This window comes from Channa argus, chromosome 1, assembly GCF_033026475.1.
Source record: "Channa argus isolate prfri chromosome 1, Channa argus male v1.0, whole genome shotgun sequence".
NCBI lineage: Eukaryota > Metazoa > Chordata > Actinopteri > Anabantiformes > Channidae > Channa > Channa argus.
In genome coordinates this window covers 10735823-10763282 of record NC_090197.1, presented here as the reverse complement: position 1 = coordinate 10763282, position 27460 = coordinate 10735823, and the positions used below count along the sequence as shown (strand labels likewise).

General features: G+C 41.3%; 1 protein-coding gene across 9 annotated transcripts in view; it reads left to right on the top strand.

Moving 5' to 3' along the window:
* The window catches only part of LOC137123028 (exostosin-1c), a 79255-nt gene that overhangs the window by 38347 nt on the left and 13448 nt on the right, over positions 1-27460 (top strand). For all 9 annotated transcript variants that reach the window (XM_067496437.1, XM_067496390.1, XM_067496379.1 and 6 more), the window contains one exon: positions 27058-27151. In XM_067496437.1, the coding sequence (XP_067352538.1) occupies positions 27058-27151 (94 nt within the window). The remainder of the gene's footprint in view (positions 1-27057; positions 27152-27460) is intronic.

Below are 27460 nucleotides of genomic sequence, written 5' to 3'. Positions count from 1 at the left end.
CTTTTCATGTAATTATCGTGACGTTCTCTCTGATGGATCTCTCATGCATTTGCCAGGTTGGCGACATTTTTTAAAATGCCCAATGCAAATCACTTTACTTTCCTCTTTATCATTCTTTTTTTTTTTTTATTCAGCACATCTCAAGTGTCACTTGCTGTATCACCCTTTCCTCCCCTCTCCTCACATCCTCCTCTGCATCCATCCACACCTGAAAATGTAAATTTACACGGCATAAAATGTGCACGCAGCGAGCTAGGTGTCAATCACCATTTTGTTTTCATTACATGTTCCTTATCTAGCCTCTCCAGATGTGCGAGAGGGATGAGGAACTGGGGAGTCAGGAAGTATTCGTGCTGCTATTGGCTACAGTCTTTCTTCCAGTGAGCTCTCCCCAGAGGCTGCAGTAGTTGTGCTCTTGTTTTCCGACCAAACAAAACTCTGATTGGCTCGAGGGCTGTTCCCCCCCCGTGCCAGTCAACTCGTCGGACTTAATTAACCACTAATCTCTCAGCTGTCAGCTTCTGAGGCGGGAGCTGGAGTGACTTCAATCTCGCGCTCTTCTCTGTACTTTCTCCCAAGAGCTTTAGGGTTCCTGTAGAGAAACCCCAAACCCAGCCCACCCCACTCAAACCACATAATGCCAACGTTTAATACCCTGCGTCATCCCGCTCCGACAGCCAGCAGACATCAGCTGCCCACAGGAAATTGAAAGCTGGGGTTGGAGAGAGTGACTGTAATTTTTTGTTAACATGTAAAGAAAAAAAAAAATTGCAAGACAAGTCACCCCAACCACGATGTTGATGGACAGCTAGGGAGGAATGCAGTGAGTTTCTCTCTAATGAAATGACGAAGGGGGTAAGTGAGATATTGATGTCAGCAGTTGTGCCTGTGTAATCTTTTATGGAGTTGTCTCCTAGTGTGTTTTAACCCTGGTCTACATAAGATAATTGGTCTACACATCGCCCGAAGTCAGAGCCTTGAATTCCTGGTTTTCTGCTTCGTGTTGCACAAATTAACTGTAACCAATACTGTGTGTTTCAGTTGCTCACATTCTCCACTTACTAAATATAAATTAGGTTTTGTTATTAATTAATGTGATGCTCGAATAGGATCACAACTAATGTTTTTTTTTTCGGTTTTTGTTTTTTTTCGTTTATTTTCTTATTTAATCGATTTCTTTGATTGGTGAAATGTCAGAAATTGGCAACAAATAAAAAGCTTGTCCAAACTTGTCAAACTTTACTCTAATTAATTAACTGATTGATTGCTTAACTAATCCAGTGGCTCCCAAATGTTGTGCTGTGGGACCTTGTGACAACCACACATTGGTATTGCAATATGCAATTGTACAAAACAGCATGAATGGATTTTTAATTTACTATATCGGCACTTTGTCCACTCACTCAAAACAGATGCAAATTCCGAGTTTCCACTGGTAACATTTGTCTGTTGCACCACGACAAATCCAACACTTTGTTGACTCACCTGAGAACAAGCGAAATTAGGAGACACTCGTATGAACCTCTAATAAAACGAGCGTATTTTGCAAGGAAAAGAAATCTCACACCCATGTCCCAGCTCATTTTCCTTTTAGAAGCGACCTGAGGTTGGATTACTGTTATTTCTGTTATTAATTATTAATGAGTAACCAGTCCTAATAGTTGAGATGATGTGACCCCTTTCACATTACACATGAGTATTATTCCATTAAAAAATGATTAGTGCAGCTTTAGTTTTGTATTCACACATCATCTTCTATTATGCATTTCAGTAATCTTAGGGTACAGCCTTAATCCATACCAAAAGAAGAGAATAGTAATGTGATTCAGAGATGTATAATTTTGCTTGCAACCTTGCTTTAAAACTGGCATAACGAAGATGACGGGCACCCTGCAAATCATGCCACACGCGCTGATTGCCGTGAGCACACGCACTCTCTTAAAGAGGTTAAATAAAGAGTAAAGCCTTCCCAAAATTGTATTTGCTGTACCCAGTGGTGAGCATTGCCTTTCTCTGTTTCTAGTATAGTCTGCAGCAGCTGGGTGTGAATTGCTTTATTTCATGCTGTTGTTTCCATTTTACAATTCCCCAGTTGGCCATTTTTGTCCAATTCATCACTAACTTTGATCTTAGGCGTTAGATCAGTCCTCCGGCGATGCACCAAGAATATGTACCGACACATATTTGCATATTTGTTGGATGTGCCTTTTTATGTACATTACATTTGCACCTCTGTGAACCTACTAGACAGGTTCAGTGAGAATGTTAGCTCCGATATTTTGCTCTAATTAGATGCAACGTGTGGTTTTGAATGTGCTCGGCTGGGAGCAGTATAAGGACTTTTGTAGTGAGGCCACACATGCTGCACAAGTCTTGTTGTTTAATTATCGGATATTACTTCCCCTGCGATCCCTCTGCAGCTCACTCTGCTTCTTTCATCCCCTTTTCTTTAGTCCTATCCTGGATATTCCCTCACTTTCTTCCTCGTTTTTTCACTTCCTCTCTTCGTTCATCTTTCAAACACCACCAGTGCTCCTCATTCCTTCTCTGCACTACCTCCGTTCCCTATTTCTAATCTCCCCTCCCATCACGCACCTCTCCTCCTTCTTTCTGGGTAGACGGCTATCTGAGATCGCTGCTAGCTTATCCGTGGCCCAATTAGGCATAAACAAACATTTGGACATCTCCCTCCTGGTAACCTGCCATGTTGCTCTATTCTTTTCCCACTTATTTCATCCTCACAAAAAGACGACACAAGTTTTCCTGTCTTTCTTTGGGTTCTCTGTGACTCTGACTGGCTCGATAAAAGACAAAAAGAACAGTATATACATAAAACGAAACGTGTGAATGAGAAATGGTTGGAACAAGGGAAAATATGCATGCAAACACGATAGGAGAGGTTTAGGAGAGAAGAAATAAAGGAGAAGACAGAGATTAAAGGGAAGAGAGATTTTTCAGCAGAAACGGTGGCAACCACTGCTTTAATGCTTTTATATTCTGTTTTTTTCAGTCTTTTTATATTTGCCTGAGGTGGTTTCTACACTTTACTTACACACACATGTATTTTTTGTGAGGTGGATCTAAAAGTATGTGTATGCAAGTGGGTTTTTGCTTACCTGTGTTCAATATGCACGACTTTCCATCTACGTATTCCAATTCCAATATTCCAATATATTTATAATATACGGTGGGTCTGTTTATGAACTTAAAGGATGAAGCTGTTACTTAATGGCATCATTAAGACTAGCTGTTGGTGTCCCTCAGCCCCAGCACCTGTGATATACTGTTTTCAAGACTAAGATGGACATAAGTTCATAGTGACCTTTGACCACAAAAAAATAAAAAATTAAGTCATTCTTGAGTCCAAGTGGATTTTTGTACCAAATATGAAGAAATTCCCTTCCAGTCATTGCTGACATTTTGCGTTTATAATCGAAAACCCATTTCATAATTGGTCACAGATATTACATAAATGTGTATGCACCACATGCACATACAGTAATACAAACAAAGCTCAATGATTATTTATGTTACACAAAAATATTCTTCTGTCGGAGGTATTTAGGGAAGACTAACAGTCTTATGATTCATTTTAAAGATGTCTACAATCTCTTATTTCAATAATCACACTATGAATTCATAAACATCAGCAAACCAACAGATAACAATACCCAGTGTACAGCATGTGATTCCCTCCCTTGGTTATTTGTGGTCTTACTGTACTCTACTAGACAGTAACTAACTGTAAAAAAAAAACTTTAAAAATCAGGATTTTAAATAACAATGTTGTAAAGTTATTTTTTTTAAAGCAAAATTGCTCATTTCATTACACTGGAAAACCCCAATCAGAAGAAATGTATTATAACATTGGGCCCGAACAGAACTTTAGGTTTTAAAGTAAATTTCAAAGTTGATTTCAAAGACCATTCACCTCCACTGTAGTGAGGCAGGGACAGAAATCTCTGAGGTGAACTTTAGAAACACCTGTGCCTCCAAATCCGTGACAGCGACGATAAAGACAGACACGCTTATGCACAGACACAAAAGAGTTGTGGGCATGAAGACGAAGCCCTGAATTTGAAGGATGCACTCAACTGCAGAAAGGGGCATAAACAGGAAGACCACTAGATGACAGGTGTGTGTGTGTGTGTGTGTGTGTGTGTGTGGTGGGTGGGGGGGGGGGGGGGGGGGGTATTTATGCTCAGAAATAACCAGGAAGCTGTTGGACAAAGCTGTTATGGTTTCACTTCACCTTGATCCTAGAGAGAGGAACAATAGGTTGGAGGAGAAAGGCAGAAAACATCAGGGGGGTGAGCTGCTGGAATATCTTCACTGTTTTGTTTATGCATCATCTGAGAGCAGTTCATGAGATAATGATCCGACTGCGTGTTGCTATAATTTAGGTAGTTTCACAGCAGTGAACTGAGGCTGAGAAAGTGTGTCTGGTCTGTGTGTATGTTTGTCTATTTGTCTCAGGGTATTCGGATTTATATTTGCAGCTTCTCTTGCATTTCCGAGTGTGTTTAGATGTATATAAGCTCCTGCGTGGGTGTATTTTATCTTAATGCACAAACACACAACTCCTCTCTTCCCTAGAGGAGTAGTGTAGATGATTGTGCAGGAAGATGCTCCCTCTCAGCTCCGTGTCTAATTAATTTTACGCCTCATTTTGTGTGTTTGTGTAGCGTGTGTGTGTGTGTGTGGGCTCGGCTGCACATTGTGGCCAGTGCCAAAACTAAAAATGAGAGTGATTAATTTAAAATGAATGTGAAATATGTAAAGGAGACTGAAATATTGCTGCAGAAGGTGGGAGTGTGACAAGTGTGTGAGCTTCTGGGTTCGGGGGGCGGTGGGATGTTATTTTTGTGCCATGTCGATGTAAATCTCAACATGACAACAAAAGCTGTTGTCACTGTGTGTGTTTTTACTTTATCTACCATTTATGTCATAAATAATAATATTGGGTGCATGGTCACAATACTTGGGCATGAGCCCATTTAGTTATTATTGTTCCACCTGTGATACCGTGATAATGGTGGAAGCTCTTACCATTCAAAATCTACAGTAATTTAGACCAGGCTGACAACGGTGGATGGTTTTTGTCTGACATGATGACTGTTATTAGCTTCAGGTAGGTGGGCGGGCAGCGGTGGTGGGACGGGCATAGGGTGGATAGATGCATGCGGTGGGAATACAAAAGAATCGCACATTTTGTTCGTTCAAGGCCCTGAAATAAAAACACAGAAAAACAGAAGTTTTCCAGCTCCATTTTATCAATCAAAATAACAAGACTTATTTAGAAGTGTTAAAAAAAAAAAAAAAAAAAAGAACAAATACGTAGATTTGGAGAAGGTTCCTCCGCCCCTGTGTTAATACTTTGTGGAACCACATTTTGCTTTAATGACAGCCTTGAGCCTGTGTGGATAATTCTCTACCAACCTTGCACGCCTAGATCGAGCAGTGCTTCTCGTCATTCTAAGTCATATTGGACGGTGAGTGCTGGTAGACTGTAGTCGCCGGGTCTTCCTCGGATTTTCAATAGGATTCGAGTCTGGTCTCTGACTCGGCCGAGACATTCACTTTTTTTTTCTTCTTTCAGCCACTGTATGGTCAGTTCGGCTTTGTGCTTTGGATCATTGTCACGTTGAACCTTCCTTCCATCGTCAGCTTTCTGGCAGAGGGCAGCAGGTTTTTCCTCGAGGATTTGACAGCACTCTGCACCATCAATTCTCCCTTTCCTGAAAAGTGTTCTGATGCCTGCTGAAGAGAAACAAAAGGATGCCACCGCCTCCGTGCTTTTCTGTAGGTGTTCTCATCTGACCATAGCACCTTTTTTCCATTTGGCCTCAAAATTTCTTTGTGGAGAAATGCGTGTCCTGAAAAACAGGCTGAAGACAGTCTGACGTGATGCTATCAGATGTGATAAAAGCTGCAGGTGGGAACATGGGCAGCTAGAGTTTGAAGGAAATAAGGTCGGCAGATATTGTACATACAGCTCAGGCATGTTCTGATGCTGACATTCACCTCACAGGTAAAAATATCATGTTCACCACTTCTTAATCCACGTTGAAAGTGTGGAAATAAGGACCATTGTTGCTGTACACACCACAGTACTGTAGTTAGGTTAACAGGGCTAATGATGGCTGCTAAGTTCTCACTGGGTAATCAGTGTTTAAGTGTTAGGTGAGCCGATAGAATAGTTTACGTCTGAAACATCATTATTAACATCACAGTGTAATATTTTCTACTTGCGCAATGACCTTTTATTTACTCACGCTTGCTCTTAGTGCAGTAATTCAGATAACCTGACTAAAGTGTAAACCCAAAACCTACGGTGTAGGATTTGACGGATTGCTTGTGTTTCTTGCCCGGTCTTCTTTGTGGCTACCATTGTTGCCCTGCTCCACGATCGCCACAATTCAATTGATGCGTACAAGAAGGTCATTTCAATTCACAGAAATGGTACTGCATTAGCTGCAATGTTTGCTAAATGGCGAAAATGTCAGATGTCATACGGGAAAGGATGCTTGAGTGGTGATGGAAATAAAAACAAAACCAGTGTTATATTAATTGTGGTGAGTGTGTTGAGTTTGGGAGTGTGTGCATTTGGGGTAGTGCAAGTGGGAGGCCTGTCAATAGAGACCACGCTGAGTGGAATTATATCCTCTCTATTACTCAGAGAGACACACACACACACACACACACACACACACGGGCCATATATTAACAACAGAAAACTCAGTGGGGTTCAATCGTTCTTTAGCGCCTCCTGTTGTCACCGGTGTATTTACTCATTAATCACATGCCGACTATGAATTGCACAATGCACCACAAACCTCGTGCCTACAACAAATCACCGAGTAATAGGCTGCACACGCTCATGGGTGCCCATAAAAAATGGACAGATGCAGAGAAGTAGACACAGAACACAAAAATAGATGTACTTTGTAACGCAAACACAGCTTACATCCACGTACAAAAGCTAGCAATGTGGACAGATGCACTTGTACTGTACACACAGATATAAGCCTTTCTGCAATCTGTTTACACAAATGCATATAAACCCCACACCACCTTTTTTAAATAAAACCAGTAAATAAAACATTTAAATGCCTTTTGGCAAGTGCATGGATTTTAACTTGTTTGCATACTAGACGGGTGCTGTTGAATTTTCCTAGCTTCACAGCCAGAGCTTTAAGATCAAGTTGTTTTGCTTCATTTTCGGTCACCTGTAGTGGTTTGACTGTGCACGCTGGTAACCCTGTCAGTAGAGAACGGCAGTAGTTAAGACAAGATGTGCCCAGTGCCAGCACGAGGAAGCTGGGTGGGAAGATTGATATGTCCGTATGCTAAAGATGAAGCCAGAGTAAGAACAAAGCTTAAAGTGTTACTTAAGCGCTTGGTACTAGCCACATCATTTCTCTGAGTTGAAATGACTATGCTGACTCTCCACCTACTCTGTGCTGTTTCAGCACATCAGGACATGATTGATGTGTGTGTGTGTGTGTGTGTGTGTGTGTGTGTGTGTGTGGGGACTAGCAGTGGTTGGCGTGGAGCTCCGGGTAGTCAGATGCCATCAATCGTGCAGAGGTCAGCTAAACTAGAAATGAACGGGCAAGTCTTTGCCTCTTAAGGTTGTCTGGCTTTCTGATTAGTTTAAACTGTAGAGATTTTGAGAAAATTCGCTGACTACCCAGCAACAACAACAGGCCATTAATCACTTGAAGCAAAAATATTTTTGACGTACATTAATTGTCTGTATGCACTGTTCTGCTCATTAAATCTTGTTATTGCTCTGTGAATCTGCATTTGTCACAAAAGCTGTAACTTCTGACGCAGTGGAAACCCCCCCCCCACCAACAAATCACCATTTAACCCCTCCTGCTAGATCATCAAGTTATCAAACAAATATGCAGGGGTTGCCTGCATTGAAAAACAAAAATGTATCATCAAGGAAGAAGCTGACAGTCAGATGCTGCGTGGTCGACAGCTGGCACTTGGCAAAAACTGCTCATTTGTTCTGTTGTTGACGGTGGTTTTAATGTCTTACAGCTGTATTCCTGTCCAAAAAGGCTAAGTTCTGCATCTCGATGTGTTGTGTTGTGTTGCTTAAGTGAAAACACACCCTGAGATAAGGGAGCTTATATTCTAATAATACTTAAACGAGCATAACATTCATTACGATGCTTGTATTTATAGACTGTTAAATGAGCACTTACCCTTTAAAATTACCACAAATACTACAAATATCATCAGCGGAGCAGCTTTCCACTTATGGCATAATGAAGGTTTTTTTTATTTTTATTTTTTGTACTTGCAAATTGTGGCAGAATTGTCAGTGATCACAGGAATAATAACACATGGCTTGATCCCCTTTCAGAATGGATTTAGCTTCTGTCGTGCACTCTGTAGGAATTGTGAAGTTGTTTAGCTTGTTTACCAGCAACCAGCCAGCCTGCCAGCCAGCGGCCTCTCAGCGGAATGTTCTGGAGAGTCTCTGGAGCGAGGCCAGTTCCTCCACACTGCGTCCACTGTCTCCCGTCTCAGTGCACTGAGAGCCACACAAGCTGAGGATGGCACGGGCCGAGAAGGGGGCCTGAGAGTGTGTGTGCGTGAATGTGAGTGAGTGATTAGGATGCCCGAGAGTGTGTGTGTGTGTGTGTGTGTGTGTGTGTGTGTGTGTGTGTGTGTGTGTGAGCGCTTGTTCAACCTGTCAAAACCACCAGCGATAAGGGTGTGTGATGTGTTCACCCGTGGTTAAATTGTTTAATTAAGCACAATTAGCAATGCAGACTTTAAAAGTGCCCCATTACAAACAGGTCCTGAATTTAAATTGCAGCTTGAGTGAAAGCACAAGTGCACCAAAGTAGCACTTGTGTCTCTGGTTAAATATTACAACATGGACTACTTTTAGTGATGACATTCAGCAAGTACAATTGGTCTTTCCGGCTTATCCCGTGAGTTCAGCGTCGCCACAGCAGATCATTGTCCGCATGTTTGATTTGGCACAGTTTTTACGCCGGATGCCCTTCCTGACGCAACCCTCCCCAATTTCTACCGGGCTTGGACCTGCACTGCACAGCTGGGGTTGGGAATGGGCTGTTGGGGGGTTCAGTGACTTGACCAGAGACACTTCAACATTTAGCCAGGACCGGGGATCTAACCACTGACCCTGTGGTCCGTGGATGATATCCTTAGCAACTGAACTACAGCCGCCCCATAATAATAACAATAATGATAATAACAGTAATAATGATAATGATGATGATAATAATAATAATGCACATTTATCTAATACTAATTTTCTTTCTTGATCAGAATTAAATGAAGGGGCGAAGGGGTGTGTATCAAAAAAGTGCAAAAGTTTGCATTCCCCTTAATAAACTATTAACATATAAATAATTTAGTTAACTAATGCTTAAGCATCAACGATATAGCTCTTGGATTCATGCTTAATTTTCAGCAGAAAATGGGAGAGCTATGCCACAGAGACCGTTGTTTTTGGCAACCTGTGAATTTCTAAACTTTACAGCGGTGGGAGCTGGCTGACACTGAGCCTGCAGCACCAGAGTGCAGATGGTCTTCAGGGAAGGGAGGCTTTGAGTGCATGTGAAAGTGATGGCCTGTGGTTTGGGGGGATTTTGCAGATTGTTAATTATTATTATTATTTTTTCATTTTGTTGTAGTGTTTTTTTTTTTTTTTTTCCCCACAAGCCTCCTCTTGTGTTGAACTGCAAATGAGAAATACGATTTATTTTGTGTGTGTGTGAGGAGCCATGTAAGTATTACACTTTTAAAACTTTACAAATTAAAAAATTAGCTCGTCGTTCAAACGCAGACAATCGTGTTTCCAAGTGTGTCGCTAAAGGCACACAACCTCAAACATTCCGTTTTATTTCCCTTTCCTGCGAGCATTGTTTTCGTCAGGTCTTAGTTTGAAATAAAATTTTGAACCGAACTCATAAAAACACGTAAAAGGGTTTGCGTATGACACCTCCACACTGTGGAAATCATTTCGAGAGGTAATAACAGGAATAGACGCTCGTGTGGCTGCTTTTCTCAGAGGGCCTGAAGTGGAAATGAGGGCATATGGTTGAGTTACGACCAGGCTCGGCGTCTGTCCGGGGAGCTGCCCTTTTGCCGTCCTCGAGGAGGCAACATGCTCGTACTAAACATCAAAAGCAGAGCGATTGTGAAGCTGCTACAAGCTCTAGCCATAACAGATTCTTGCTGACTAGTGATAGTGACGGCGAACATTGGGTGGAAAAAGTGATGTATAATATTAAAGATTCTCCTGACTACAGGTGATTCATTGTGTGGGTAACTTTGTTAATGGAGAGGTTTGGCTCTCTATAAAGGGACAGACACGCACACAAAAGGTTGTAGCTGGACCCTGGAGCAAAGGTTCAGTCAGGTGGCAGAATGTGACCCTCACATGAGAATGATGCGACTGGAGAGAGGATGCATATCATAAGCTTCCACGTGCATGTAGTTGGACATTACTGACTTATGTGTTTTGTTTTTTTTTAACTTGTGGGTTGTTGGTGGGATCAGAAGTGGAATTGCTTAGAGCAACTTCTTTGGCTTGTACCCGAGCCCTTGTCAGCGATTTGGCTTTACTGTAAATATACGGGTTACGTCTGAATCAGCCAGAAATATAATTGATTTGTAAATTTCAGAGATTTGCTGTAAAGAGGAACCCCACAGGGAAGAAAGAAAATATGTGTGGTCAGAAGTCATGTTTTAACTAGATTGCTTAATATTGCACATCTGCCTCAGGGGTGTTTGTGTAGATCAGAGAAGAAGGTTTGACAGTAAAGGAATCATCCATGTTTTCAGAGACGAATGAAAACATTGGATGATGAAATGAAAACCTAAATGTCATGACACAACAAGTTGCATTTTGAGGAGGGAGGTTTCTATGAGACTGTCTCTAGTGCTGAGGCAGAATCTGCAGTCTTGTTGATGTGAGGTTGCCAGACAACCAGTAAAGTTTTTTTTTTTTTTGGGGGGGGGATGTCTGCATGTCTTGATTACAGCGCACTGGGAGTTGTGACCAACTGCCCCTCTCTTTTTATTAACTCTTTTGTTTTGTTTTTTCTAATCATGCTGATATTTATAATTTCAAATGCAAATTCATCTTCTGCAACACTTACTGATCTCTGTCTTGAGCGTATGAACAAAAATAGGAAAGAGAGTTTTCATGTTTTTCCTGCAGCTACCAAAGTGAACTTTGATGAAAGAAGTTTGTATAAGACTATAATTAAGGCTGTGCTGATAAAGGTTGGTGTGTGTGTGGGTGTGTGTGTTTGGTGGAGGTGTAAAAGTGTCAGATGAGCATGAATGCCATTGGACCCATGCACATACATTGTTGCCCTCCAGCAGACACACACACACACACACAAAATACAGCTGGCTCTGCCATCATGACCTCTTGTGTCAACTGTTTATCTTTGTTTATGCAGGTGTCACACACTCAGTCGCACAGACTCCACATGTCCGAGCTTATATTTATGGACACACACACACACACACACACACACACACACACACACACACACACACACACACACACACACACACAGAATTTTCACCTCTCCTTGCCCAGTCTGTAATGCCCAGATTTCATGACAAACATGCATGAACATGGATTAACCGCATCAGTGAACTTGCAGCACTTACTCATTAAGATCTACTTCAGTGGTTCCCAACCAGGGTCACAAAATAAATCGGAGAGATCACAGAGTACCTACCAGGATATGAAAGCAAAAAATGGCAATGCTACAAAAAATAAAAAATATAATTATATACAGTCCCTCTAAGCTTTTATTTATTTTTTTTTAATTACTAGTTATTTTACCTCTTCGGGCCTCTAGAAGTTTTAGTAATAATGCAGCTTTTTCTTCAACAAAAGCATTTAAAGAACGAACAAAATGCACTGAAAGGCTTCAACCCCACAAGGTCACTTCTCTTAATGAGCTGTTCCTTAAAGGCTGTGGCCTCCTTCATGCCTGAAGGCAACAGGTTAATCACTTACTGTCTGGATGTGAAAACACACACACACACACACACACACACACACACACACACACACACACACACACACTGGACATGCATGCACACACATGCATACTATGCACAATTACAATAAGCAATGGCATATTTTTTTGTACATGTTAAGTTTAACTCTAACATGGCATAAGTTTCAAATCTGCTGAATATAATATGTACGATGGAGCGAAATTTGTAAACAAATGGGATAAAGCAGAAGAAAACTGATGAGACTTGGTGGACAAATTACGTGTTGTAAAATTCATGTAACACGGAGATATTGTTGGGTTATATTTAGGAGTTGTTGGGTTTTTTTTTTTTCTGAAAATCACAGTATATCTGATTCGGCACTTCCATCTATCCATTATCATGTTATTGCTTTTCTTGTTGGGGGTCACGAGGTGCTGAAACTGATCCCAGACAACTATTCACGCAGTCATTAAGCTCCAGGCGATTTTTAAACTCCTCTATTAACGTCACGTGCATGTCTTTTGACCTGTGGGAGGAAACCGACACAAGCACTGTGGGAACATGCGAAGTCTGCACAGAAAGGTGCAGGCCGGCCGAGACCCCGCACACCTGAAATATAGGAAGTAGTATTTCATGACATTTTACTTTGTCATTTTACTTACAATGACAGTGCCATTGAATGAGATACTGTATGTCAGCTCGAGTATCGAATCCTCATTTTCTGTTTGGAAAAAAATAGTTGGGTAAGGTTTTCTAATAGCATAGTGCAACATCCAGATGCTATATATTGCATTTGTGTGCAGGTTTCTTAATCAACACAGGCCCTAGGAAAAAGCCCCAATTGTACACTGAAAATGATGAAAGAGGTTTCAGGACAATGAGCTGTGATCTTCATATAAATTGAATTTGTTCTTTGGATTTCATGGATTCAGAGCACATTCAGCATCCTACAGTAGATGTGCATTTTTAGATGTGTATGGTATAATGTTTTTACTTCATTCTGCTTGTTTGGACTGTCCCTGTACCAATGAGATTAGTGGAGAAACAATAGGTTTAAAAAAATCAAAACATGTTTCTATCCATCAATAATAAGCAGCCAGTACATTAAAGAAATATGACAGGGATTATTGTTCGTTATTATATTTTCTGGCAGCAGGCAATATGGCCACTGTGCTTACAAAGAATTAGAACCTGTCGTACAATGGAGACTTCTGACGTGTAAATCTGTTGTGTAAGTGCTAAACACGCATGGCCTGATTAAACACCCATGGGAGTTTCTCTGGGGAATATTCTAGCTGTTCTTAGAGCGTGAAGAATTTATTTATGAATACCACATTAGCTACTAGGAGCTTGCAAGGTGTGTGCCACAAAGAGAAGAATAATCTGCCACACTGACACTGCCTCACACTCGGGCTCTTATGTAGATTACTAATCAGAGGCTGATAATGCTGCAGCATCGAGCTCCCTAATCTGTAAGATCTCGACACACACTGCATCACTCGCTTCACCGGGACATACAGGTAGATACAAACAAGTGTCAGCTTGCGCGCACACACACACACACACACACACACACACACACACACACACACACACACACAGATATGCAGATGCACTGATCTCCTCACCCACACGTAGGCCTGTTCTTGTGTGACTCCCCAGGGTGGTGTCAGGGCCCTGACTGATGAAAACACAGCAGCAGTGGTGGTGTCAATGCCATAAAACAAAAGGCTGCAGTGTAGATGAGCTGCCAGCCGCACGTCTAGTGATGGATTTCACCCCCAGCAAATTTGCTGCTGAAAACAGACCATTTAGTCTCCCTAGCACTCTTTCCTTATCCCTCGCCGCTCGCTTAATTCTTCCGCTTCTGCCTTGTTCCCTTTCTTCTTCTATCATGAGGCTTTTTATTTATCTTTTGCATTTGCAGTCATCCTGTTGCCGCGTTGTGAGTTTTGCCTCCCATCTTCTGTCTTCACACTTTTCTTTACAGTTCCCTGTGCACTTCAGCCACCCTCAAAGTTGAATGACTCATCTTTATGACCCTTACAAAGGAACACATCTGTTCTCTGCCCATCCCATACTGTCTGTTTCACTCTTGTTGGTCTTCTCTCTTCTCTGCTTCACTTGTCTGCACACGTCTGCAGCAAACCTGCCTCAGACTGTCTTTTGTCCATTCAATATCCTTCGCAGGTGAAAGGGTCATCGCAAGCGCCAATATCCTCCAAGCCCATCTCTAAAATAATGGCTGTGTGTAGCTACTGAATTTCTTCCACAGGTGAAAACTGTCAGACAGAAAATTGGCACATTGCGCTTTATTTTCTAACAGAAATGTTTTGCCTGTGTTTCTGCAATATCAACTTTAGCTTGGGAAGGTCGTTTAACGTTTTCACCAAACTGGAATGTTATTTTCAGCTTTTATATCCAAACTTCACAGCTGTGCATCAGTCAGACAGATTGCGTATTAATATAGGTCTGCGTCGACAGATCGGCGTTAAGCCAGGGTTGATCATGACTCAGGTTTTTGATGTTATTGGGTGCAGGATTCGACTCACAAAAATATGCAAAACCCCCTAAACCGTGCAACTATTAATAGACGATGAAATATCACGGAGACGGATTACGTTTGCAGCAAGGAGCCTCGGTGGAGAGTTTTCCTCAATGATCTTTAGTCATCCCACTCAACAATGCGTAACAATCTTCCCCCAACAACAATCTGGGTTAATATCATGCAACTACAGTGCATATGTTTCATTTATGGCATTTTGCAACTTGGGGATCATGGAGGATGAATATGAAGAAGATGTTTAGCAGGGTTTTCATCCTCGCTAAATCATTCAGGACTGCGTGAAAAACAAAATGCAGACTTGCCATAACAAAGAAATTCCTCACAGACCTGCAGAGCCAATTTGTAGTAGTGCAAGTTCAAATGGCAGTGACAGTAAAATATATAGACTAATCAGTCTGACTGGGGGTTGCAGTGATTTAAAAGCTGCTGTAATTCATATTATACAGTATAATAAAAAACCCCAATGTGAATTGGTGTGAACCGATGTGTTAATTAGACTGTCACTTTACTGTTTTGGTTCCCTCTCACCAGTGTTATTAGCACAGTTTTTAACAGCAGCGGGCTCATAAAGTCATAATGTCGCTGTGCACGACCTTTGTAGCACTGTAGTTTAAGATGCTGAAAATTGGCGGCGACAAAGGACAAGAGCTGCAGTGAGAGTAAAACATAATCGATGCAAATGTAGCTCCACGTTAGTTTGTTAGTGGGTTTACAAGTTCAATGGATGAGCGTATGTCAAGGTTGTGCTCACAACTGGTTTCGAGTCCAAAGAAGCAATTATAGCATATTTAAAACCTTCATGGGCCTCACATCCCCTAATAAAGCTGTGTTCCCCAGCTATTGGCGAGCTTCATCATCGGTGCCAATTTGGTGCGGTCCAAGAGTGGTGAGAGTGAAACCAAGCAGCTCGTAAAACCAAAACCGGGAGCTGTAACAGCAACTCCTATAGTTGTTTCAGCGATTATTAATAATTAATACTTTAAAAGTATTGGTTAGTGCCGCTTTAAACTCCGTGTTTTGTAAATTTGACAGCAACATGAAAATAATATATTTACCTTTAAAAATTGCAGGAGGAACATTTTCCTCACTTCTGCGGGAACTATAAACGGCTTTACAGGACGCCCGGCAGCCATAAACATTCAATCATCAAGTTTAGACAAGTCAGTGGGAGGAGTTGATCCCACTTCTTTGACCATGGAGGTTTATGATAAATGGACAGACGTTATGAATAGAGGCTCTATTTAGAGATGGCTCCATAAAACAAGCAGCCATCCACTCTTTTTTATGATTTGTCGTAAAACTTAAGGTCGGTGCCGTTTTGAAGTCCAAAATGAGATTCGTTCTCTATTTTTCCACGTTGGCAGTTAATCTCTTTTTGACATTATGCTCATTAAGGTGGGAAATAAGTGAGGCCGCCAGTGTTTAACCTGAGTCTGGAAACTTCTGTGGTTGAGCTTTAAAATTAAGTCTGTTCTTTAGGGCAGAGAACATACTGTGTCGAGGCCGTGGTGTTAACAGAAGAGCTAGTTGGGGCTTTGTGACGGCATGACAGGAGGGCATTTTATATATATGACTGATGGCTACACACACACACACACACACACACACACACACACACACACACACACACACACACACACACACACACACACACACACACACACACACACACACACACACACACACACAAACACACTCACTCAGTAATTATCCTATGCAAACTTTCCCTCCCCTTCGACTTCAAAAGGAGCCGCCACATGACAGCCATACCTATTGTAGCCCCCACCTGTGTATGGGCATTTCAGCCACTGCTATTAGTTCAGCTGCTTGTCTATATGTGGCTGTTATTTGTGAAGAGCTAAAATAGCTGTTATGGCACCGTGTGTTTGAAGCTGAGTTCACTAAAGCAGCCCTGTCATCACTGATGCAATGCCTGCTGTTGTCTGTTTGGCTTAATGGCCCATAGGCAGTCCAGCACTGATCATGGTGCAGTTGATGGGATTTGTCTCCGTGTGTGTGTGTGTGTGTGTGTGTGTGTGTGTGTTAATAGACTAACCAATGAGGTGCCAGTTGGCCTGTGTCATGGTGAGGACCAAAATCTGGCAACTGTCAAGCAGGCAAGGAAGCAAGCAAAAGATCTGTTGGCACCTTTCGTCCGGTTAAACAATTAAAAGCCCACGATGACACGTGGACACGCGTGCATTCTCCCAAATGCACCATTCCCTCGCATCCATACATACGTACATACATACATACATACATACATGCCTACTCGCAGCACATTGTCTTTTCAGCTTGCAGCAGGGAAATCACGAGGGGGAGAAAACTGTCATTGATGTGTAAATTCTCTATAAATAATTCCTCTCTCGTCTCACCCCAAAGACCGTCTTGACGTGCGTTCGGTGTTCCTGCTTCCACCTCATGCCTGTCTCCTTCCCTCCCTCCTGTATCCATCCTTCCCAATATCGCTACTAATGAAGCACATTAATGAATGACGGCCATTTTCAGTGTTTCCTGAGACCTTCTGTCGTTCATCCTCCCTTCCTCCGGTCTGCGATGGGCACATTGGGATAAAATTCCCCCGGCGTAATGGATAATGAAAGCAGGGTTGTGGCCTACGCGCTCGTGGGGTGTGAAAAACAGGAGAGTGGAAGAGTCCTCTCCTTGCTCGGCTCTATATTTATAGGCAGAAAACCTGATTTCAGATAAGTCACGCTAGACTTGCAGCAGACACCTACTGCACGCTGGAGGAGGGAGGCAGGCAGCCACTGAGCTTTTTTTCAGGTTCTTGCTTTCTGTTCTTTCTTGCAAAGAGTCCATGCTGTGTGTTATTTTCTGTCCCTGTCTACTTTGGCTTCCTCGCTCGGTTTCTGTGTCCTCACTTACCTCCTGCTGTATTGATGTTTCTCATCAGGAACACAGAGAGAGTGCACTTGAAAAACACTGCAAAAAACATATATATATATATATATATATCATTTTAAGTTTTGTTTTTTTAGTTTTTTTATTTTTAGATGGGGGAAAAAATCATTTTCACATGGATTGATGAGATAGTGGCAACCTTTTTACCAAACAAACCAACTTGTTTTGAATTTTCAAAATAATAATAATAATGGTCAGAATGTTATGCCTGATCAGTGTAAGTGACCACAGTCTTTCAAATCCCAACCGTCTCCTCTCCTTACTTTGCATCTTCCCCCTCCTTTGCCAAAGTCCTCAGCTCTCTCTCCATAGCTCTGTGAAGCTGCTGTGCTTTTAGCCTAATGAACAGACAGCTGTGCTCCCATTTCTATATATAACTATGCGCCCCGCACGATGAAGTTTGTCTCACCCTCGCTGTGGCCACCACATGCAGGGAACCACTGCATTAATAGCCCAGGACTCATGTGCGAGCATGTCTGCTGGGTCTGTAGTGATAAAGCCCAAATGCCTACATCTTAATCTGCCTTTTTTTTTTTTTTTATTCCTCCTTCGTCTTTTTTAGAGGCTTTTTGCTTAAAAACCTGCACCTTATTGCTGCTTTTTATTTAATCTTTTTTTTTTGGCTAAACATGAGATGTGGGTTTATGTAAAATTAAAGCTACATTAAATGGATTTAGTGAAAAGCCTCGCTGGAACTACTTTAAAATACTTTATTTAATGTAGCCTTAATCTGCATAAAACCACCAGTCTGTTATTAAATGAATGCAGGACAAATGTGAGTTAAAAGATGAAGTGTTTTCACTCTTTGTTGACAGTTTTTTATTTTTTGCATCCATGAATTCGCTTAAGAATGTTAAGACACCATCACTCTTTAGGCTTCTCATTGCATGTGATGATTCAAATGACCCATTTTATTACTTTTTCCTATTTACACGCGTATCTGTTTCCTGCAGCTCTGTCCGTGCGGCAGAGCCTGAGTGTGTGAGTGCGGGATTGAGGTATAAGTAACAGTGTTAAGGGATCAGCTGTTGATGGGGTCGTGTCCGTTCAGATTAGAGAGCTTAGTGCTCCTGTCTCTGTGTAATTAACAAGAGATGGAGGGAAAGAAACAGATAAAGACAAAGAGGCAAAGAGGAGAGTGGGTGCACATGTTGGCTGGTATTAAACGTAACACACACAGGAACACACTCAGCAGAGAAGGGATTGTGTGTAATGACAGGGTACCCAGTGGTCAGTGTATTTGTGTACAGCATGAGCATGTGTGCAGGATATAAGAGGGTTGTACTGGATATGTGGTTTGTCTGGCAGAGTTCAGGACCTCTATAATGTCAACAGGGATAATCACTAGAGGATGGCGGGAATGCAGTGGTACGAAGCCTTAAATGCAGCGAAAACTGATATTTGTAATCATGCAAACACACATATTTGTACCAGCTGCAATAACAAAGAAGTCTTGAGCTTATATTATTTAGTATTCTCTATTTATGGAAAAATGTTATGATGTGTGTTTGTGTTGTGTTACATGAACGTAATCTTTCTTTGGTGTGGTGACAGCAATAACCTGCCATGATACTGTACAAAAACTTTACCTATATTAACAAAAACCTGATCAAAGGAAAATAGTAAAAAAAAAAAAAAAAAAAAAAAAAAAAAGAATTCAAGTCAAAATTGATGCAGGCCAATTTTCTCTTACTTGATTTTATTTGACGTTTAATACCCAGTCATCATTGGTTACATAATGTCAGAGAACTTTAAAGCAATTTACCCCCTAAATTGACTCAATTTAGATCAGAAATGATAACAATGATTTCTATCCTTGTAATCAGCCTAGAGGGACTGGTGGCGCAGTGGTAAGGCAATGGGTTGGGGGGCCGCAGGTTTGAAACCCACCCCACCACTGGTGGGCCCGTCCAGCCACCAAGGGCCACCCTGGTGCCTGTTCCGAGCCCGGATAAAATGGGAAATAAAATCTCATGCCAAATCAACACGCTCTGCTGTGTCTCTCCCCTGGAGGGACATGGGAATCTTTTGGCTAATAATTCTGTGACAAAAAAAGAAAAAAAAATGTAGCCTCAGCTCTGGAGGCGTGCATCAGGTGATCTCTGGTGCCGTTTGTGCCGAGAAGGCTGCTAATGTAATTAGTGTTAATTTAAAAAGGTGTAAGTATGACTTGTTAAGTGATTACTATACCCGTCATCCACAGAGGGCCGTTGTTTCATGAACATACCGAAACATACTCTGCTAATGAAAAATGTCTCCTTTATATAACCTCAATTCCAAAAAAGTTGGAAGGATGTGTAGAACGTAAATAAAAACAGAATGCAATGATCAAACCATATACAACAATATATCAGATGTTGAAACTGAGAAACCGAAATTGTACCATTTCATGGATAATATTCGTTCATTTTGAATTTTATGGCAGCAGAACAAATTCAAAATGAGCTAATATTATCCATGAAATGGCAAAATGTCAGCTTTTATATGCAATGAGTTGTTTATATTCTAATGTGAATAAAATATGGGTTGATGAGATTTGCAAATCATTGCATTCTCTCTTTGTTTACATTTACACATCCTCCCAACGTTTTGGGAATTGGGTTTGTACATGTATTGTTTTGTTTACTGGATGAAAAACATTGTAACAGATAATCAGGATGCCAAATTTATAAAAGGCCAATATAATATTTATAAAAGGCCAATATAAACAGATGAATAACTATAACTGAGCAGTTTAATTGTCACTCCAGAGGAAACAATGACTCACTAAGTGCAAAGAAAGAGGGGAGAAAAAAAAAAAAATCCCATCTTTTCAGACCGGCACTCGAGCCCTCCGCAGTAATGACTCTGGGTAACAGTGGAAGACAAAGTTGTGTGGCAGGAAATCCATTAGTGAGTCTGCTGCTAGATAGCAAAGAGACACAGAGGAATGGTGGCTTTTGATACTGCAAGGCCGACTGGCACTGGAGGCATAAGTGCCTTGTCTTTTATTTTATTTTATTTTTGGGAGAGTCTGAGGGAAGCTGCTAGAAGTTAGACTGCATGTCGGAAGACTGGTGGGTAACTAATATCTAAAACAGGGCCGTTTTCGAGTCGGGCCCATGGCAGGAGGGTGAGGGACAGTGGGCAGAAGTCTTTGAGATACATAGTAGAATGAAATCGGGGGATTGCACCAGTGCTGTAGCACCAGGACATATCAGGGTTTTAAAACCTCTTTGAGCTTCGAATATGAATACACTTTTTAGTTCTTTGAGATAAGCGGGGCAATTTGAAAATGAAGAAACAGTCCTGGTGGGTCTGTCAGCCGAACAGCCCCAATGGCTAATTTCCATTTACCAGTATGGATTCACGACTGTGGATCCAATAGCAGACTTCAATATTTCTGAATTTCACGCTGCCTCTTAAGATCATATCATCTTCATTCCGGCTTTGTGAACGAATGTTAGCTTTTGTGTTAGTCACACTGCATCACCATCAGTGTGCTAAAAGATGAAAAGGGCGGGGGGAAAAATGGAAGGAGGGGAAGGGAGTGAGAAAATGAATAAGAAGGAGTGATTGACAGAGATGGTTTATCTGTCCATCTGGTATTAAGACGGGCAGTGAGCCTGGGAGTTAACACTCAGAGTGTGTGTGTGTGTGTGTGTGTGTGTGTGTGTGTGTGTGTGTGTGTGTGTGTGTGTGTTATGCAGATCCTTACATGTACACACTGCAGCTGCAGGATAAGATCTTGACATCTGGATACACCTTCTCTTTCTCTTGTCGAAACCCCAGTTCCTTTGTTTCTTGACTTAAAAAACCCAAAGAATAAAGGTTGATGATGAGGGCGAAAAAAAGGAGAAAAGTGAAGATTATCAGAACGTTGTTGCTTCCATCACCAAACAAAAGTGAGCGTGGCCACTCATCTCTCTCTCTCTCTGTCTGTTTAATGTAAGTAGATACAACCTCATTTCTCTGCACGTTGAAACCTGAGCTGTCTATTTAGCCTCCTGCCTTTTCCTCCAGTTCCAGTTCCCATCTCTCTCATGTTTTTTTTTCTCTTATTCCAGCCCCTCTAATCTTTATAACACTGTTCACATTTCTCATTTGTCTCAAGCTGTAAATTCAGTTTACAAACTACTTTATTGCCCAAATCATTTTTTTTTTTTTTTTAGCATGGCTTCCTCGCTTTTAGCCCTCTGCTTCTGTCTGATGGCATGGTTAATGAAGGTTACAGCCCAGTGCCTGACCTACTGCCTGCAGACAGAGCTGTAGTTTGGTGACTTTCTCTCTTCCAGCCCTCCCTTCCTGCTGAGACCCAGAGGCTCCGGCAGCTGGCTACACACATATTTCTATTCCTGTCTTTCTTGTCTCCTTTTTTTTTTTTCTGTAATTTCCTTCACTCCTTCTCACACTCTCTCCTTCTCTTTTACTGTAAAGTAACCTTTCTGTATCCTGACACCCTTTTACTGTTTGTCCTATGTGTAATTATTGGATAAAAGTCATTGTAAAAAAATAAAACAATTTGTATTTTCACATGACGAGAATTAACATGACCAGATATGTTGTGATCATGTGGTTTGCATCTCAGCCATTTTCTGAAAATAAAATAAAAATAAAAATTCAATTACAACCTCAAATCAAAAACAGTTGTGACGATAAAAACCTAAATAAAAAACCTAAATCGGAATGCAAATCTCATCAACCCATGTTTTATTCACATTAAAACATTATCAATACATCAGATGTTGAAACTGAGACATTTTATCATCTCATTGAAAATATTAGCTCATTTTAAATTTGACGGCAGCAACGCATCTAAAAAAGTTGAAGCAGGGAGACAGGGTCTGCAAACGTCTGGGAATGAGGAGACGAGTCTCTAGGGTTTTAATAGAGGAATGTTGTCCCATTCTTATCTGATGCAGGATTCTAGCTGCTCATCAGTTCTGGTTTTTTGTTGCTGGATTTTGTTTTATGATGCTCCATATGTTTTTCTATTGGTGATAGGTCTGCACTGCAGTCAGGCCAGTTCAGCACCAGGACTCTTCTCCTGCGAAGCCATGCTGTTGTGATGTGGTTTAGCATCATCTTGCCAAAATATGCAAGACCTTCCCTGAAAGAGACATTGTCTGGATGGGAGCATATGTTGCTCTAAAACCTTTATGTACCTTTCAGCATTGATGGTTCCTTTCCAGATGTGTAAGCTGCCCACACCATAGGCACTAATGCACCCCCATACCATCAGAGATGCAGGCATTTGAACTGTCCACTGATAACAAGCTGTATGGTCCCTCCACTCTTTAGCCCACTGGACACAACATTCATGGATTCCAAAAAGAATTTGCCTTTTTACCATTTTAAATGAGCTTTGGCCCAGAGAACACAGCAGTGTTTCTGGATCATGTTCACATGTGGCTTCTTCTTTGCATGATACAGCTTTAACTTACGTTTGTTTACAGTGTGTATGTGGACAGTTCAGTCACTTCTGTCTATCGGGTTTCGCTCGAAGCGTAAGAGAATGAAAAGAGCTGACAGTGGCCTGTTAACACTGTGGCAGCTAATCCACCACCTTAGTGAACCAAACACTTGCATACACACAGATACTTGAACACACTCGCACTCTGTTTTGACACCTGACCTTTACAGGAAGCATACTGCAGATCAACTAACCAGAAGTCGCTGTCGATCAAAGAGCATCTATCCAGCTCCCCCTCCTGGTTCTGTCCATCTCTAACCGCTCTGCTTTCACTCGGTCAATATTCATTAAATAGTCAGAGTGTACATAAAGGGATGATGCAGCATGAAGTAGGTGGATAGAGTCTGAGTGAAGAGCAGTTTTTATTATTGAAAAAAAAGAGCACACTCAGACAAAATGGAGGGTGGCCAGAACGGTAATGTATTGTGGAGAGTGGAAAACTGATGAGAGTATGATGAAGGGATCAGAAGATGAGGAGGTTCAGGAGAAGCACATTTGTTGATCAGACATCACAAAAATGCACGTGCGGTCGTCGTCGACTCCGACGTGTGCCATCTTGGTAAACACGTCTTTGATGACAGTGGCGTCACCCTGTGCCCAGTGCATTGACACGAAGAGAGAGAGCCTGCTGAGCACTGTGTGTGTGGGAGACGCCAGGTGGGTGGGAGAGCCTTTAGCCTGTGTGTCAGTAAGAAATAGAGATTTAAAAAAAAAAAGATATAAAGAAATGCATGTGAGGGCGTGTGACAGTGTGTGCCAGGACTACACAACTTTTTATCCTTGGACATATACAGATATAGTTAAATATTTAGCATCCAATATATGTCCTCCTGGGAGACTGTGGGACTGGAAAATCGTAGGAGGAAGCAGTATGTGGCTCCTGTAGATGTAACTGTGCACGTAATCAGAATCCTCCATCAAATAACACAAACACCCTATGTGAAATCAAGGCACCACCCAATGTCCATATTGTTACAGACACAACGCCGAAACTGTGACTTGATAAAGCAAACAACTCAATTCCTCTTTTAGCATATCTAATAGACCCTGTTAAAAAAAATTATTTATGCTGGTTTAAATTAGCATAAATTAAATCTTTGGCCACTTAAAGTCAGAAAGAAAAGGTATGAATTAAAATTTTGGATTATTTTGGTCTTAAAAAAACCTTCTTCACTTCCTAGTAGTTTATGTGACCAGTTTTTTTTTTTTTTTTAATCAGTTATTATTATAGTTTTTTGTTTGTGCCTAAAAACTTTTACATACTGCAGTTCATGCAGTGGCAGTGAACTAAAACATTAATGCAACCCGGCACACAGCATTCATTTAAACATATTCTGGATTTTAGTGTAAGTGCAGGTCCATCCATGTGCATCACACTCACTGCATGTGTGATTTCCCTCATTAACAAGCTGGACGTTTAGTACATTCTTTGCCACACAGTATGAAATGATATATATAATATATATATATATATATATATATATAATATAATATAATATATATATATATATATATATATATATATATATATATATATATATATATATATACACACACACAGTGGCTTTTAGACTGAGCCAAACTTGGCAATGTTGCAAAAAAATAATATAGCTAGAGCTGCACTACGACCAATCTGCCAAATGATTAGCCACATGTTCCATTAAGTTATTAAAAGTCAGAAAGTTAAGTGTCCATGACAGGTTTGCAGAGCCAATACGGACCCCTTTAAAAGTGCTTATTTTGTCTGAGAAACACCCCCATGGCAGTATTTAGCTTGCAATCGTAAGAGACAAAGCAAAGCGGGGAAAACGAAACAGTCGCAGCTTTAAATGTATAACACACACCAGAGCATAGGTCAAGACATTGGACACAAACGGTATAAACATTCATTTCCATGTAATACACAGATTTAAACTGCATATACAGACGGACGCGTCATACACCCACACAAACATGTAAATCTGCAGCTAACGCCAAACGAAGCCTTTTAGTAAATGATGGCAGTGTACTGCAGTCTACTTTCGACATATACCGGACATGATAGAGGACAGCAACAAACACTTGCTTAGAGAAAAGCTGCTGAGGCAAGGGACAGACGAGAAGGGAAGGAAAGGGGGAGAGACAGGCCGGACCTTGCCATTTGCTGTTGGAAACAAAGTGCTGTTAAATGATTTACTTGTTCCCTGCATTTAGGCACATTCTCTCATTAAAGAACAGCAGCAGGAAGAGCAGCCAGCTCAACTGCTGGATTTGCAGACAGACCCTCTCACACAAAGATAAACACACACACACACCGTTCACAAGCTGACTCGCGGTTATGCATTATCAAGCGCACACAAACAAAACAGCAGGAACAGAGTAGGAAGTGGGTCAGAACAACCAGCTCAGTCTCACTACATGTGCAATATACAAAGGTTATCGTTGGCTCATACGACCAGACGTGGCCAAACGACCATATTTACCTTTACAAGTAACACACCTCTTAGCTCCGCATTTATTTACTTCCCGTACTCTAACACATTAATACACAGAGGAGCTCTCCATCTTTACAGATGCAATCTACAAATATGTTCGCTCATGCATAGCTAAACGCATGTTTAACTAAAATCCTGCGCCCAGAACAAGATTTGGACATGAAATCCCTCTGAAATACATTGTAGAAATCTCTTTAATTGTCACTCTTTAATTCATTTCAAATCGTCATCAATACCCTGACGCTGGAAATTTATACCGGTGCAGATGCACACGGATCCATCACGCGCACATGTATATGTGACGACGGCGAAGAAGGTGGAGGACTATCAGAGCAGAACTTCAACTAACGCCAGACAAGGCTGCCTTTCAGTGAACTGACGCCAGTGTTGTGTATGTACTCTTGTGTGTCTTGACACATTCAGTTTCAATATACAGTCACACAGTGGCATCTATTTAGATCCTGTCCAAGACTTGAATGTAGCAGTGTTAACTCATGCCAAGTGAAATCCAGATTTTTATTATTATTATTATTTTTCAACCAGGGGGCATCATCACTTTCGGGGGTTAAATAAATGACTAAACGAGTGAGAAGATTAATAGCAGGTATGATTTACACTGTCAGTCCTTCTGCAAATAAACAAGCAGATTGCAGGGTGAGGGAGGGAGAGATGAGGAGGAGCAGAGTGGGGGGGGGGGGAGTAAAAGAGCCAGTTTGTTGCCTAATCTGTTTGCTCCACTGTGTGGTTCTTTACCATGAGGCCGTTACGCCACTCGTCCGTTGCTGTTCCAGTCAGCAGAAGAAGGACCGCATTGATCCAGAGGTTTTCCGTGTGGCTTCTTTGCGTAGCACGAGTGTGAAATACGAGTGCGAAGTGGTGGAGTTCACCCGGGTGATGTATGGCAGCAGTCAGTCGGAGTAACGCACTCAAAATTTGTTTCTTTGGCACCAGTTCAGGCCATCTTGTCTACAGCACAAATCAATAGAGAACAGAGATTAGGGCATATTTAGTTATGAGCTCAGTGATGGATATAGTTTCAAACATACAGTAGCTATCTGTAGTGGTGCCAACATGTCTTTTGGAGGGAAGAGGGGGGGGGGGGACTTGGAAGATTTATGGCTGCACATAATCTGAGTCATTACGACTAAAAAAAAATGGTTTATTTTATGTGGGACAGATATTAAATGTCATATATCAAACCCTCGGTCTGATATATGACATGTGTTGCCACACTGGCAGGTCATTAGGTTTCTCCGGTGTCATTTCACTTTTCTGTAGGCATCTTTCACGTTTCACCATTTATATCATTAGTTGTCATGTGTTCAATTTATTAAGCCGTTTGTTAGACTCGCTTAAGCTCGAAAGACTAAATTTGAAACTGTCCCCCACGATATGCCGTGTGTCCCCATTTCCATTTTTGACTTTACTCAACTTATCAAATCTTACAGTTTATGTATTGTTTATTCGCGGCTAAATATTCACCTTCTGCCTTCGTTCCTGTGTGTTTTTACCGAGACAACTGTGCAAGACGTGAATATCCAGGGCAGGAAAACCTTTAAAAAGACTGGTTCCTGCTAAACGAAATGCAATAAATGTAACATAGCTGCTCTTGTCTTCGGTAGGTTTGATTACCAGGAGCTCCTCCACAACTCCACGTTCTGTTTGGTGCCTCGAGGTCGACGCCTGGGCTCCTTCCGCTTCTTGGAGTCACTACAGGTAAATATTACTTATTCAATGAAATACACACCATCATCTACTGTACATGATTCCTTATTTGTTTTGCTTTAAGCCTGCATTTAACATTAAAACCCCTAATCACCTACAGCTTCTAAGTATGAGCGAAGTAGTCACACATAAATAAAATGTGTTCTGCTAGAATTTAGATTGTTTTTGCTTATTTCACAAAGAGAGTTTGTGTTTGTGTACATGTTTTCACTGACTTGAAATGGTTAGAAAAGTACCATGTAATATACTGTAACCTAGGGATCATCACCAATATGATGTAATTCTGTATCAGCTTACACA